The sequence below is a fragment of the Chiloscyllium punctatum genome, chromosome 8, assembly GCF_047496795.1.
Source record: "Chiloscyllium punctatum isolate Juve2018m chromosome 8, sChiPun1.3, whole genome shotgun sequence".
Classification (NCBI taxonomy): domain Eukaryota; kingdom Metazoa; phylum Chordata; class Chondrichthyes; order Orectolobiformes; family Hemiscylliidae; genus Chiloscyllium; species Chiloscyllium punctatum.
The window spans coordinates 9,819,652-9,835,448 of NC_092746.1; the positions used below are offsets into that span (position 1 = coordinate 9,819,652).

At 44.7% G+C, this 15,797-nt stretch overlaps 1 protein-coding gene across 2 annotated transcripts in view; it reads right to left on the bottom strand.

Annotated features, from left to right (window-relative positions):
- ice1 (KIAA0947-like (H. sapiens)) overlaps nucleotides 1-3,379 on the bottom strand; it is a 76,769-nt gene extending 73,390 nt beyond the window's left edge. The window contains exon 1 of one of the 2 annotated variants that reach the window (XM_072575153.1): nucleotides 3,219-3,379. In XM_072575153.1, the coding sequence (XP_072431254.1) occupies nucleotides 3,219-3,317 (99 nt within the window). In that variant the 5' untranslated portion in view covers nucleotides 3,318-3,379. The remainder of the gene's footprint in view (nucleotides 1-3,218) is intronic. The other variant, XM_072575154.1, reaches the window with a different exon arrangement.
- Nucleotides 3,380-15,797: the final 12,418 nt, after the last annotated feature.

Consider the following 15,797-nt stretch of genomic DNA (forward strand, 5'->3'; position numbering starts at 1 on the left):
GTCAAACAAGTACTTTATTAGCATGGATAAAAGACTGGCTAATAAAAGCTAGACAATTGGGACAAAAGGGGCATTTTCAAAATGGCAACTTGTAACAAGAGTGCCACAGGGATCAGTGCTGGGGCAGAATTATTTACAACATATATCAATGACTTAGATGAAGGAAGTGAACGAGCTGTTGCCAAGTTTGTAGATGACTCAAAATAGGCGCAACTTCAAGTAGTGAGGATAACACAGACTACAGTGGGAAATATTGACAGGTTAAGAGAATTGTCAAAAACTTGGTAGATGGGAAAGTATAAAGTTATGCATTTTTCCAAGAAAAATAGAACAGCTAAATATTTTTTAAATGGGGAAAGCAGCAGGAAATTGCAGCACAGAAATATGTGGGACCCCTGTGCATAAATCACAAAAACCTAGCAGCCAAGTTCATTGAATAATAGGAAAGACCAATTGATCTTTTGCCATTATTTCATAGAATATAGAACATAGAAAAGTACAGCATAGAACAGGCCCTTTGGCTGAAGATGTTGTGCCGTGGATTAATCCTAATGTAAAATAAAATAACTTAACCTACGCACCCCTCAAAGGGAATGCAGTGTAAAAATAGGAAGTCTTGTTAAAACTCTATAAGGAACAGGAATACCGTGAACAGTAGGGTCCCCTATTTAAGCAAAACTCTACTGGCATGAGAGGTGATCTAGACAAGGTTCACTGCGCAGATCCCATATCTGGAGACATCTTCCTATTCGAAAAAGTGAAGTAAGTTGGGCTTGTACTCGTCACCGCTGAGAACAATGAGAACAGCCCTTGTTGAAACACAGAGGTTCTTACGGACTTGACAGGCAGATGTCAGAAAGTCTATGACCAAAGGGCATAATGTCAGAACAAGTGGTCACCTATTTAAGACAGAGGGGAGGATGGTAGAAAAAGTATCAGGCAGTAACCAACCTATAGAATTATTTACTGCATAGAGGCTGGATGGTTGCGTATACTCAAGGATAACACAGACATTTTAAGTCGGTAAGGGACTCAAGGGTTTGGTGAGCAGGTAGGAAAGTAGAATTGAGGATTATTGGATCAGCCATGATCTTAGACAAGACTGTACTTGCTGAATAGACTACTTCTGCTCCTACATCTTACTGTCTGAAGACAATTCCAAACCCTTACCACCCTCAGTGTCACCGAATGAAAACCTTCAAAGCATTGTGTTCCTCCTTCACGTGGACTGCAGCAGTCCACAGTACCTTCAAAAAAAAGGGAGCAAATCCTGGAAATTCTAGTGATGATAACGTCCATACATATATGAGCTTATAAACAAACTCTGGTAAAAATATGATGCACTCCTTCCAAAATCCTTGTTAAAATGCCTTTAAAATGTCCTTAAAATGTGGTATCCAGAACTGCTCAAAATACTATAGGTCTGGTTTAATCAGGGCATTGTAGGGTTGAGGGATAACTTCTGCCCCATTTTCAAGGAGATATAAACTATCACTGCCCTCAATTTAATATAATTTTTATTTTGTTTTTGAACTTATAAATGCAATACTAACTGATACAAAATAGCAAAGCATATTGAATTTCAGGCATAAATTACTCAAGGATACCAATTATTTCTAACACGAGACATATCTGAAAATATTTATAAAATAAAATTTTAAGTTATACACGATCAGTACTTTTCAAAGATACTCCGGAAGCTAGTGTGCTTCCGATTAGCACTATCACCCGATGAAGGAGCGTCGCTCCAAAAGTTAGTGTGCTTCCAATTAAACCTGTTGGACTATAACCTGGTGTTGTGTGATTTTTAACTTTGTACACCCCAGTCCAACACCGGCATCTCCAAATTATTTCAAAGATAAGCAGTCAGAAGAAGGCATTATGATAGAGTTCTAGAAAGTGATAAATAGTTTCACATACTTCTATGTTTTCAGAGAGTCAGGTCAAACACTTTACTGTTGGATACATAGACAATTACCAGGAAATACACAAGCCATCTTTTGAATTATATATGGCTTGTAGATCTAAAAAAAACAATTTAAAAATGACAATTATACTTATTTTTTTAAAAATCCAGTGCAAAGGACGCACAAAGTATGGAAGTGGAAACAATGCAGCTTACAGAAAAATCTAAGTGCACATATTCTCTTTGTATCATAATCTTAAACAGTAAAATAAGTTGTATACCATGCACACTATAAAGCTCTATGACAATACAGTTATAATTTAATGTTAAATTACTCTGTATTGCAAACTATAATTTATCATAAGGCAATAGTTGCTTTAGAATTGAAAATTCAAGTACTACACTAGGAAGCTGAACACAAAGAAAGATTAAACTTCTATGCTTCACAGTTGGAAGTGTTTCTCTGAGGTGGTTATGAAAGATCACACAACACAACTCAAAACAGAATACTAAGATCTCTTGGGCACCCAGGTCAAGACTTACGGCTCAATGGTCATCACTAAAATTGATGATCTGGTCATGACCATATTTTTTGTTTAAACCAGACCTTGCAGCGTGCAAATTGCATGTCACTTTCCCTTCATGGCAGTAACGAATGCCCTGCAAGGGACTCAACTCACTGATTGTAAAGCATTTTGAGACAGAGGACACAGACGTCCCGAATCTCGACCCGTCACACCTGCGCTCGCCTTGAGTTTAACAGATCGCTTTGCACGAAAAGTGCGATCGTCTTGTGTATGCAGTAATCCACATCGCAAGCCACCGCGCTCCCACACGGCACGGCTCAGTGAGAACCTGTCACTCCCTGTTGGCGTCCCAGACCCGGGGCTTTAATCAGAATCTGTTCACCCAAATTCTAATCGGTAACGGGCAATAACAACAACGCATTGGCCACGCTGTTGTCGACCACGATTACAGGTTAGCGCATCCCTTTGTTATGATTCGCTGCTGTATTTTAGTTTGTGGTCTGTGGGACACATTACCCCCTTCTTCATCCAAACGGTTCCCCCTTCCAGTCCGGTGTCCCTTTATATCACAGTCCGGTGGTCTCCGGGGGGGGGGGGGGGTAATGGTGGTGTTTCAGTCCCGACGCCCATACACCCGGCCTCCTGCCCCGCTCTTCCTTGTTTGTTGTCTGGTTCCAGCCCCCCCCCCGGGCCCCGGGCCCCGGGCCCCGGGCCCCGGGCCCCGGGGTGAGGTTGATCCGGGGGGGGGGGGGGGGGGTCACGGACAATGAGCCGCACGCACTGACCTGCTGCAAGGTGTCGCAGTTCACGCAGGAAGCTGAGCCCGCGGTCACAGCGTCGGCCGCCACCTCCGCCGCCTGTGAACGGGACTCTCCGGGCATCATGTTCCCAGGGAGCGGCTGCACTCGGCCCCTCACTCCCCACTCGGGCCCCGCAACGACGCCATTCTCTTCCCCCCCCCCGCCCACCCCACGGCCGCCTTCCTGCCCTCCTACTCTGTCGCACAGCTGATGACGCACTTGCACGCGACAACAGCCAGGCCGGACCCCAGCTCCCACTCACACCCGACCGTTGGGGGGGTAGGGCGGGTAGGCCGCTGAACTCCAGCGGGCCTTCGATGAGCCCAGAGCCAGCCGGCCACCGCAGATCGTCACAGAAGGTAGAGCGGGTCACCCACCCCACCTTCATCCAGACAGAGAGAGAGAGAGAGAGAAAACACACACAGGAATACGGTATATCAAACACGGCAGCTGCAGAGACAGCTTCTGCGTATCTGCTCAGGTCCCCGTTCCTCACAAGATAGTGAATCAGAATATTATTACTCCAGGATCAGAGTTACTCCAGATCAAGATCAGAATTACTCCAGATCAAGATCAGAATTACTCCAGGATCAAGATCAGAGTTACTCCAGGATCAAGATCAGAGTTACTCCAGGATCAGAGTTACTCCAGGATCAGAGTTACTCCAGGATCAAGATCAGAATTACTCCAGGATCAAGATCAGAGTTACTCCAGGATCAAGTTACTCCAGGATCAGAGTTACTCCAGGATCAAGATCAGAATTACTCCAGGATCAGAGTTACTCCAGGATCAAGATCAGAATTACTCCAGGATCAGAGTTACTCCAGGATCAAGATCAGAGTTACTCCAGGATCAAGATCAGAGTTACTCCAGGATCAAGAGAGTTACTCCAGGATCAGAGTTACTCCAGGATCAAGATCAGAATTACTCTAAGATCAGAGTTACTCCAGGATCAAGATCAGAATTACTCCAGGATCAAGATCAGAATTACTCCAGGATCAAGATCAGAGTTACTCCAGGATCAGAGTTACTCCAGGATCAGAATTACTCTAGGATCAAGATCATAGTTACTCCAGGATCAGAATTACTCCAGGATCAAGATCAGAGTTACTCCAGGAACAGAATTACTCCAGGATCAAGATCAGAGTTACTCCAGGATCAGAGTTACTCCAGGATCAGAGTTACTCCAGGATCAGAATTTCTCTAGAATCAGAATTACTTCAGAATTAGAATTACTCCAGTTTCAAGATCAGAATTACTCCAGGAACAGAATTACTCCAGGATCAAGATCAGAGTTACTCCAGGATCAGAGTTACTCCAGGATCAGAATTACTCCAGGATCAGAATTTCTCTAGAATCAGAATTACTTCAGAATTAGAATTATTCCAGTTTCAAGATCAGAATTACTCCAGGATCAGAGTTACTTCGGGATCAGAATTACTCCAGGAACAGAATTACTCCAGGATCAGAGTTACTTCAGGTTCAAAATTACTCCAGTTTCAAGAACAGAATTACTACAGGATTAGAATTATTCCAGTTTCAAGATCATAATTACTCCAGGATCAGAATTACTTCAGGATCAGGATTACTCCAGATTATAATTACATCAGGAACAAAATATTCCAGTATCAGGATTAGAATTGCTCCAGATCAAAATAACTTTGGGATCAGAATCACTCCAATATCTGGAGTAATTCTAATCCAGATCAGAATCAAAATTTAGTTCCTCTAGATCAGAATTACTTCAGGATCAGAGTTACTCCAGTATCAGAGTTTCTACAGACCAGAATCACTTCAGGATCATGTTTCCTCCAAGCTCAGATTCATTCCAGATCAGAGTTACTCCAAATCAGAATAACTCCAGGAGTTATGCTAGGATTAGAATAATTCCAAATCAGAATTAGTGAAACAGGTGGGTTTTTACAGGCAATCCAAATTTTAATCATCAGCAATACTGTTCCTTGATTTTTATTGCATGTTTAATTAATTAATTAAAATTGTTGTAATGGTGTGATTTGAACTGTTGTCTGCTGAACATTGGTTCAAGCCAGTGGGGGTGACATGGGGGCATAGTGGTTAGCACTGGGTTCGAAACCAGCTTTGAATAACTGCCTGTGCAGAGTTTGTACAGTCTCCTCGTGTCTGCATGGGTTTCTGTCCGGTTTCCTCCTACAGTCCAAAGATATGCAGGTTAGTGAGATTGGCCATGCTAAATTGCCCATAGTGTCCAGTGATATGTAGACTAGGTGGATTAACCATGGGGAATGCAGGGTTATGGGGATGGGGTGGGCCTGTGTGGAATGCTGTTCAGAGGGTCAGTGTAAACTTGATTGGCCAAATGTCCTGTAGCTGCACTGTAAGGATTCTAAGCCTGTGGGTTATTAGTCCAGCAGTATTATTACTTTGGTTAAAATCCTGTGTTCAAGACTGAATGTGTAGGCAGGCCTGAAAATGGGAGAAACATCTGTACAGGGTTGGATTGGATTTGCTCGTCAGTTACACTTTTCGCAGCTGATTGCATGGACTACATCAGGAACGTTTTATGGACAAGAAGGCTGGAACATCTACCTCTTATCAGGACTTTAGGGGCTTTGAAAGACAGCTGGACAGCATTTCAATCTCTGCATCATTCAGCCTCTGCTAATTCACTCCGACCCACTCCTTGAGATGTCAGAAACCAGGCCGAATGTGGGACCATGCTATGGTGATGCCCTCTTGGAGGTTCCGCTCGAGGCTGTCTAGTAGAGAAAGAAAATTAAGGATGTCTTCCTAACTCATGAAGGTAGACTGGACATATCTGTCTGCAGACACCAGCACCCAAGTGCAGCCCGAGAGAATCTGAAACAAAATGAATGATCTTGCCAGAATATGTACCACTATCATGACCCTCTCTCTGTATCTGAGATAGTCTTGCTCCTGCAGAGGGCTGATAGACACAAGATTGATTGTCATTAGATGCCTCATGTACATTGAATGTCTGTTACTGCAATTACCAGTTTGCATTGCTTGCTCCACTCCTGTCATTGTTCACATTTAAAACACAAGGAGATGCAGCACAAAATAGCTCATACATCATCAGTTCATTGACTATTCATCAAAACTAGGGGAACGTACACATCTGATAATTGTACATCAAACACTGGCATGGGACAAGGCCATAACCATAAACGATTCTTTTGGGATGAAAACCTTATAGGTATATGTCACACACATCATATAATGCTTTGTTATTTTTCATCAACTGCAGGTCAGATGACACTTACTCTTTCACTCAACTGTTTAAGACTTAACATGCCCCATACCAGAGTTTTCTCACTAATAACACACAGCTCTGGGGATTGACATCTCTATCTATTTCTATAAGAGTCATGATTTGGAGATGCTGGTTTTGGACTGGGGTGTACAAAGTTAAAAATCACACAACACCAGGTTATAGTCCAACAGGTTTAATTGGAAGCACACTAGCTTTCGGAGCGACGTTCCTTCATCAGGTGGTAGCGGAGGGCTCAATCCTAACACACAGAATTTATAGCAAATTAAATTGCTAGTGTGCTTCCAATTAAACCTGTTGGACTATAACCTGGTGTTGTGTGATTTTTAACTTTATTTCTATAAAAGCACAGTTAAGAGTTTATCCAACCAAGCCTACGTGTCAATGCTTCTGCTGGAGAAGAACATGCACAGTAGAAGAACTTTCACAGACCTGGATGTGGGGACAGGAGTATATCTGAATAAACCTGCTGACCCCCTTTGAGGAGGACGCTGCTGAACTGTCAGGAGAACAAGGGAAATGCACCTTTGCTGAAGTAGAGATTCGATGTCTGGAACTGTCTGATAAAACCTTCAATCTGCTTCTCCCAAATGCACTTTATTCATTCATGGGGTGTCGGCATCAGTGGCCAGGCTAGCATTTATGTCCCATCCTGAATTGCCCACAGGGCAGTTAAGAGCCAACCACTTTGCTGTGGGTCTGGAATCACATGTAGGCCAGACCAGCTAAGGATGGCAGTTTCCTTCCCTAAAGGACATTAGTGAACCTGATGTTTTTCTGACAATTGCCAATTGCCAGTAGTCATCATTAGACTCTTAATTTCAGATTTTTATTGAATTCTAGTCCCATTATCTGCATCTCCAGAGCATTACCTGGGTCTGTAGATTAAAAGTCCAGCAAGAATAACACTAGACCATTGCCTCCACTATCAAGCCCCACCATCTGAAGGAAACATTAGGTAAGGGTGGTGGCTCATGATATTAAGAATTTGTTGCATTTTACTATGGAACTTACAGTTTCCACTCCCAAGTCAGAGCTAAAATATGGAAGAGCCCCAGGCTCATGCCTATCAGCCCCTGAAAGTACATCTTTGAGGAGGAGCAGTCATGAACCTTAAAGAAGGTCGAGCAGCATGGAGACATTCACATCAATGGGTATCTAGATTAGATTCAAGGTCATATTCTGGTGAGCACAACACTGAAAAGAGCTTGCAGCTAGAGGAGAAAAAGAAAGCAGCAGAGGCCACTGATGGAGCAGAAGTAGGTCACCTGGCCCTTCAAGCCTGCTCTACCATTCAATAAGATCATGGCTGATTTTATCGTGGATTCAACTCCACTTATCCGCACTCTCACCGTATCCCTTAATTCATTCGTTGTAAAAAAAATCAATCTTAGCTTTAAAAACATTTACTGAAGTAGTGTCAACTAGTTCACAACCCTCTGGGTGAAGAAGTTCCTTCTCAATTCAGTCCTGAATATGCTCCCTCTAATCTTAAGGCTCTCTTGTTTCACCTGCCAATGGAAACATCCTACTACTGGATTAGTGGTGCTGGAAGAGCACAGCAGTTCAGGCAGCATCCAACGAGCAGCGAAATCAACGTTTTGGGCAAAAGCCCTTCATCAGGAATAAAGGCAGTGAGCCTGAAGCATGGAGAGATAAGCTAGAGGAGGGTGGGGGTGGGGAGAGAGTAGCATAGAGTACAATGGGTGAGTGGGGGAGGAGATGAAGGTGATAGGTCAAGGAGGAGAGGGTGGAGTGGATAGGTGGAAAAGAAGATAGGCATCCTGTCTACTTCAATCTTATTTATTCCCTTCATAGTTTTATATCTATATATAAGATACTCCCTCATTCTGAATTCCAATGAATATAATCTCAGTCTATTCAGTCTCTCCTCATAAGGCAACCCCCTAACCTCTGGAATTAACCTAGTGGACCTCCTCTGCACCCCCTCCAGTGGCTAGTGTATCCTTTCTCAAGTAAGGAGACCAAAAATGCACACAGTACTCCAGGTATGGCCTCACCAGCACCTTGTATAACTGCAACATAATCTCCCTGCTTTTAAAGCCAATCCCTTTAGCAATGAAGGACAAAATTCCATTTTCCTTCCTAATTACTCGTTGCACCGGCAAACTAACCCTCTGTGACTCATGCACAAGGACACCCAGGTCTCTGCATTGTAGGATGATGCAATTGTTTTTTTACCATTCAAGTAATAATCCTTTTTACTAATACTCCTACAAAAAATGGATGACTTCACATTTATTAACATTGTATTCCATTGGCCAGATCTTTCCCCACTCACTTAAAGTATGTGTTCCTCTGCAAAGTGTCACAGTGTTCTGCATACTTTGCTCTTCACTTATCGTAGTGTCATCTGCAAACTTTGACACACCACACATGGTCCCTAACTCCAAGTCATCAATATAAATTGTGAATAATTGGAGTACCAACACTGATTCCTGAGGCACACCACTAGTTACTGATTGCCAGCCAGAATAGCACTCATTTATTCCCATACTTTGCTTCCTGTTCGTCAACCAATCCTCTAATCATGCTAATACTTTACCCCGAACACCATGCATCTTTATCTTATGCATCAGCCTCTTGTGCAGCACCTTGTTGAAGGCCTTTTGGAAATCTAGTTACATCACATCCACTTGGTCCCCATTGTCTACCTTGTTCGTAACATTTTCATAGAATTCCATAAGATTTGTTCAGCATGACCTGCCCTTCATGAACCCATGCAACATTTGCCCAATGGGACAATTTCTATCAAGATGCCTTGCTATTTCTTCCTTGATAGTAGACTCAAGCATCTTCCCCACGACAGAGATCAAGCTAACTGGCCTATAATTCCACATCTTTTGTCTAACTCCCTTTTTAAACAGTGGTGTCTCATTTGCTGTTTTCCAATCAGCTGGGACTGCCCCAGAGTCCAACAAAATTTTGGAAAATTACCACTTGCTATTTCACCCACCAGCTCTTTTAGTACCCTGGGATACATTCCGTCAGGGCCAGGAGATGTGTCTATCCTTAGCTCCATTAGCTTGTCCACTTCTGTGATAAATAGATATTGTTCTCAGGTCCTCACCTACCTTTGTCTCCTTGTCAATTACTGGCACGTTATTAGTGCCCTCCACTGTGGAGACCAATACAAAATTAAATGGCCTCAGCCATTTAATAATATCTCATAGCTAAATGTCCCTTCTCATCCTCTAAAGGACCAACGTTTACTTTAATCACTTTTTTTTCATTTTAGAAACAGAGGAACCTTGGTTATCCAATACCAATTATCCAAAAATCGGATTATCTGAAGGAGATCTCGAGGTCCTGATGGAAACATTGCATCAAAGACATGTTTCCAACAGGGATTGCGTCTTTTGTTTGCAGTGATTAAACAGGCGCCGTCTCCTAATGACTGTCTGCCCGCCCTCTCTCTCCCCACACTTTCCCTGGAGTTCTACAGAGGGGTGTACCCTAAACTCCCCCCCCCCCCAGATAATCTCTCTAACATTGTCCTGTGTAGGGCAAAGGTGGAACCTGTCAAAACGTTGCAGTAAAATGTGTGTGTGGCTGTGCTTGCGTGTGTGTATATGTGTGTGTGTGCTATTCCGAGACTTACCCCACAAAGGCAACTGCAGCAGTCCTGTTGGTGTCCAGTCCAGCTGCCTTGGAGAGTGGGTGGGTGTGTACAGGCTTGGGTGGGTGGGCGGGGGTCAGTGTTGGATGGGGTTGGGGGCGGGGGGCACGGTGTTGGGGCAGGGGGCGATGTTGGATGGGGTTGGGGCGGGGGGCAGTGTTGGATGGGGTTGGGGGCGATGTTGGACAGCGTAGGGAGTGGGGGGCGGTGTTGGACGGGGTTGGGGGCGGGGACAGTGTTGCGGGCAGGGGACGGGGTTGGGGGCAGGCGCAGTGTTGGACGGGGTTGGGGGTGGGGGGGTGATGTTGGACGGCATTGGGGTGGGGAGCGTGGTGTTGGGGACAGGGAGCGGTGTTGGATGGGGTTGGGGACGGGGGACAGTGTTGGATGGGGTTGGGGCGATATTGGATGGAGTTGGGGCAGGGGGCGGTGTTGGACGGGGTTGGGGACAGGGGACAGTGTTGGACAGGGTTGGGGGTGGGGGGCACGGTGTTGGAGGCAGGGGGCGGTGTTGGACGGGGTTAGGAGTGGGGGGCAGTGTTGGACGGAGTTGGGGGCAGGGGGGTGATGTTGGACGGTGTTGGGGGTGGGGGGCGCAGTGTTAGGGGCAGGGAGCGGTGTTGGACAGGGTTAGGGGTGGGGGCAGTGTTGGACGAAGTTGGGGGCAGGGGGGTGATGTTGGACAGTGTTGGGGGTGGGGGGGGCGCAGTGTTGGGGGCAGGGAGCGGTGTTGGATGGGGTTGGGGCGGGGGACAGTGTTAGATGGGGTTGGGGGCGGGGGGGTGAGGTTGGACGGCGTTGGGGGTGGGGGGTTGTTGGATGGGGTTGGGGGTGGGGGACAGTGTTGAATGGGGGTGGGGTGGATGTTGGACGGCGTTGGGGGTGGGGGGGCGGTATTGGATGGGGTTGGGGGCAATGTTGCATGGGGTTGGGGGGGGTTGGAAGAGGTTGGGGGCAGGGAGCCGGAGTTGGGGGTTTTTTGGACGGTGTGGGGGGAATAGGGGCAGTTTTGGATGGGGTTGGGGCAGGGTGGTGATGTTGAACGGGGTTGTGTGTGGGGTCTCGCGTGCTGTGTGCTGCTGCAGTCTCCAGAACAGGGAGCAGACTTAAAAGCTCCGAGCCCCAGAGGAAAGGCATTTGATCGATTAACCGAATAATCGATTGTCTGAATGAAATAGTGTCCGCCCATCATGTTCGGATAATCGAGATTCCCCTGTATTTATAGAAACTTTTGCTATCTGTCTTTATATTCTGCGCTTGGTTTTTCTCATGTTCTACCTTACTTTTCTTTATAGCTCTTTTTGTGGCTTTCTGTTGACCTTTAAAGTTTTCCTAATCTTATAGTTTCAAACTGTTCTTGGCCACTTTGTATGCTTTCTCTTTCAATTTGATAGCCTCCCTTATTTCCTTAGACGCCCGTGGCAGATTGCCCCCTTTTCCTACAGTCCTTCCTTTTCACTGGAATATACTTTTGCTGAACACTTTGAAAAATTCCTTTGAAAATCCTCCACTGCTGGACAACTGTCCCACCACAAAATCTTTGTTGCCAGTCTACTTTAGCCAAGTCCTCCCTCATTCTATTGTAGCCTCCCTTGTTTAAGCAGAGGACAGTGGTATTGGATTTATCTTCACACTCTCCATCTGTATTCTAAATTCAACCATACTGTGATCACTCCTTCCGAGAGGATCCCTAACAATGAGGTCATTAATTATTCCTGTCTCATTACACAGGACCAGATCAATGATAGCTTGCTCCCTTGTTTGTCTCATTACACACTGTTCAAGAAGACTTTCACAGATACACTCAAGGAACTCCTCCTCCGGGCTACCCTGACTGACAAATCAATATGAAGCTTGCTGAACTGCTGGGAAACATGCTCCTGCTGCGCCCAGTACAAATGATGAGCCTGTAGACTTTGTCATTAGTGAGCTATTATGTGTAGACTGCAGTGGAGTGTAGCAACCGATCTGCTTAAAAGGTGAAGGTGATACCACTGCACACCAATGAAGAGGAGCAACAGATTGCTTCCCATGGATTGTTATCTCAGGACACTCCAAAAGTGACCTGTTACATGACCTCTGCCAGGAAACAAAACACCTCTGTCAAGGCCAGCTAAGGAGGTTTCACCTCCATTTGTGCAAGTAACCTCAAGCAGACTGGAGCTCCCCAGGCTTCAGGTGACAAGAAGTCGCTCACCAAACTGTCTTGAGGCAAGCCAGCTAAGCAGGTGACAGGCTTTCTCAAGTTCACTTAAAAATACACACTGTTCAAGTGGCACCAAACCTAGTGCTAGGAAATGAAACATTAAACAAAGTCTAAATCATTTTGGGTGCATGTATCAACCTTTTTCACAAATTGACACTTGGCAAGCAAATGGGGCACTTTGTACATTAGCCCTATGGTCTGTTTCTGTCCATCACGACATCTAATTTATGTTTTCTCTCAAAACAACCTTAAGCGTGCTAATGACAGCGCACACTCACAGTGCATCATATACAACAGAGCAAAGAGTGCTGTGTTATAAATAGAATAAAACATCTGGATGGTGAAATTTACGCTAGAAATTTGGATTTTGAAGTCATAGAGTTGTACAGCATGGAAATCAATGCTTTGGTCCAACTTGTCCCTGCCGATCAAATATCCTAAATTAATCTAGTCCCATTTTCCAGTGTTTGGCCCATATCCCTATAAACTCTTGCTATTCATGTAGCCATCCAGATGCCTTTTAAATGTTGTAATTGTATCAGCCTCCACCACTTCCTCTGGCAGCTCATTCCATATAAACACCACCCTCTGCATGCACAAGTTGCCCCTTAGGTTCCTCTTAAATCTTTTCCCCTCTCACCTTAAACTTATGCCCTCTAGTTTTGGACTCCGTTACCCTGGGGAAAAGACCTTGGTTATTCATCCTATCCAAGTCCTTCATGCTTTTATACTTTTTGATAAGGTCACCCCTCAGACTCCAATGCTGCCGGGAATATAGCCTCAGTCTATTCAGCTTATAACCCATACCGTCTAACCCAGGAAACATCCTTGAAAAATCTTTTCTGCACCCTTTCAAGTTTAACAACACCTTTTTTATAGCAGGGAGAACAGAATTGAATGCAATGTACCTATAGACTTTGTCCAAGTATTCCAAGAGTAGCCTCACCAATGTCCTGTACAGCTGCAACATGAGCTCCCAACACCTGTGTTCAAAGCACTGACCAATGAAGGCAAGACCAAACACCTTCTTCACTATCCTGACTACCTGTGAAACCACCTCCAAGGAACTATGAACCTACACCCCAAGATCCCTTTGTTTGCCAATACTCCCCAAGGCTCTACCATTAAGTGTATAAGTCCTGCCCTGATTTGCCAAAATACAACACCTCACATTTATCAAAATTAAACTTCATCTGCCATTCCTTAGCCATCTGATCAAGGACCTGTTGTACTCAGAGTTAATCACTTTCACTGTCCACTACACCACTAATTTTCAATTAGCCCGTCTACAACTAAATCATCATAAATGAATGCCTATGATTCAGTTGGGTGGACAGCTGGTGATGCCCCAGATTATTCATGAGCAATGGCTTGTTGTGTTTTCTACTGTTGCTTACACAACATTGTGCAGCAGTGAGGAACACAGCTCTAGGAAGAGGAACGTGATGAATGCTCAACCTTTTCAGAAGAGGGGAAGGATAACAACTGAAGTAACAGGCCAGAATCGAATAACAGAACTGTGCGATCAAATTACTGGTGAATAAATAAGAAATGTGACAATGTAACATTGTAATAAGCACCTGAATCTGTCATCTTTCATCAACTATGTGATGATACCCCAGTATTTTGAGCTGAGCTAGAAGCTTGTCTCTGTCCTGACTACTCACATGAATGTGACCAATGTTTCTCTGATTGTGAGACTGCAAAGTTGTATCAAAGACAGTCCCGTCTGTACTGGTCAGTGCAGGAACTGACTTGGTCATCAGGAGATGAGGACAGCACATGGGCTTTTGAAAAGGTTTGGGCAGGGGCAAGGAGTCAGATATGTAAGTGCAGTGAGCAGAATCCTCACTACTCTGTCCCCTTTCTCCATCTTCCTTCTTATGACACCCATAGATCCCTGCTAGCCAAGACCAGTAAGCTGTGTATGGTCAGGAAGGAGTGAGACATAGCCCGAGATAAATTGAAGCCTGGGACCCAGCATAAAAGAGAGTGTGTCATCACAGGAAAACGATAAGTTCATTGATTGGTATTGGCTACTAATTTGATTGTCTATTATATTTTACTTTCAGATTGAAGGTAAAAAGAGAAAATAATTACAAATTAAAAGACCAATAGGAGCTTTTTAAAAATGAAATTAACAGCTAACTAAAAATAGAAAAGCAGGACCAGGCAATGTGTTGTACCTGCAAGATGTGGGACCTAGTGGACCCCATTGTGGTTCATAGTGACCACATCTGTAGCAAGTGTTGGTTGCTTGAGGAACTCCGGCTCAGAGTTGACAAGCCGCTGTCTGAGCTTAGAACACTGATATATCAGGAGAGTGGAGTTTTACATAGATGCTGTGTTTCAGGAGGCAATCATACCCCTTAAATGAACTTGAAATTGGTCTGTGGTTAGGGATAGGAGGATGTGACCATGAGGGAGGCAGATAGAGGGATCTAGGGTAAAGGAAACGCAGCCGTTGAGTTTACCTGAGATTACTGCTCTCTGTTTGGATGAGAGTTGGGGCTGCAGGGAGGATAAGCAAACTGACCATAACGCCATGGTGCAGAGGGCCATTCAAGAAGGTGGAGGAAAGATAAATGTAGTTGCAGTTGGGGATTGTATAGTCAGGGAAATAGTCATTGTTCCCTGTACCAGGATCAAGAGTCCTGAAAGTTGTGTTTCCTACCTGGTGTGTGGGCTCAGGCTATCTCAGTGGGGGGGGGGAAAATCCAGTTGTGGCTGTCCACGTAAGTACTGATGATATAGGTAGAAGGAGGAAAGAGGTTTTGCTGAGGGAGTATGAGCAGCTTGGGGTGAAATGTAAATGGAAAACCAAAGGGGTAACTATCACTGGATTACTACCAGAGCCAGAGCTCCACAGCTTAAAGAGGTAAGAGCGTGGCTCAAAGATTGGTATAGGAGAAATGGGTTAGAATTTATGGGATATTGCATCAGGACCAGGGGAAGGAGGAAGCAGTTTCAATGGGATGGGTTCCATCTGAATCCTGCTGGTTGGGGTGAGGAGGGCTGTGAGGTGGGTGTTGGGATGGGTGGAGGTTGGGATGGGGGTATTGGTTGGTGGTGTTCCACAGAGGTTGCTAAAATTTCCAGAACAAGTAATAGGACAGAGAAAATGAAAAGATCCAAGAATTCAGAAACTTCAGGCACAGCAGATGAGCGAACAACTATGAGGGGAAGGGGGGGGGGGGGGGCAGTCAAAACAGGACTGAGTGTCATATACTTAAATGCACATAGTATATGAAACAAGATAAATGAACTTTTTGCATCAATTGAAGTTGGCAAGTATGATGTGGATATTGCAGAAATGTGGTTGCAAGGGGATCAGGGCTGGGAATTAATTATCCAAGGATTTTCATCCTATCGACAGGTGAGGCAGATGGGCAGGCTCACATGTCAGTAAGAAATGAAATTATGACTCTAAGTAATGTAAAGTTGGGA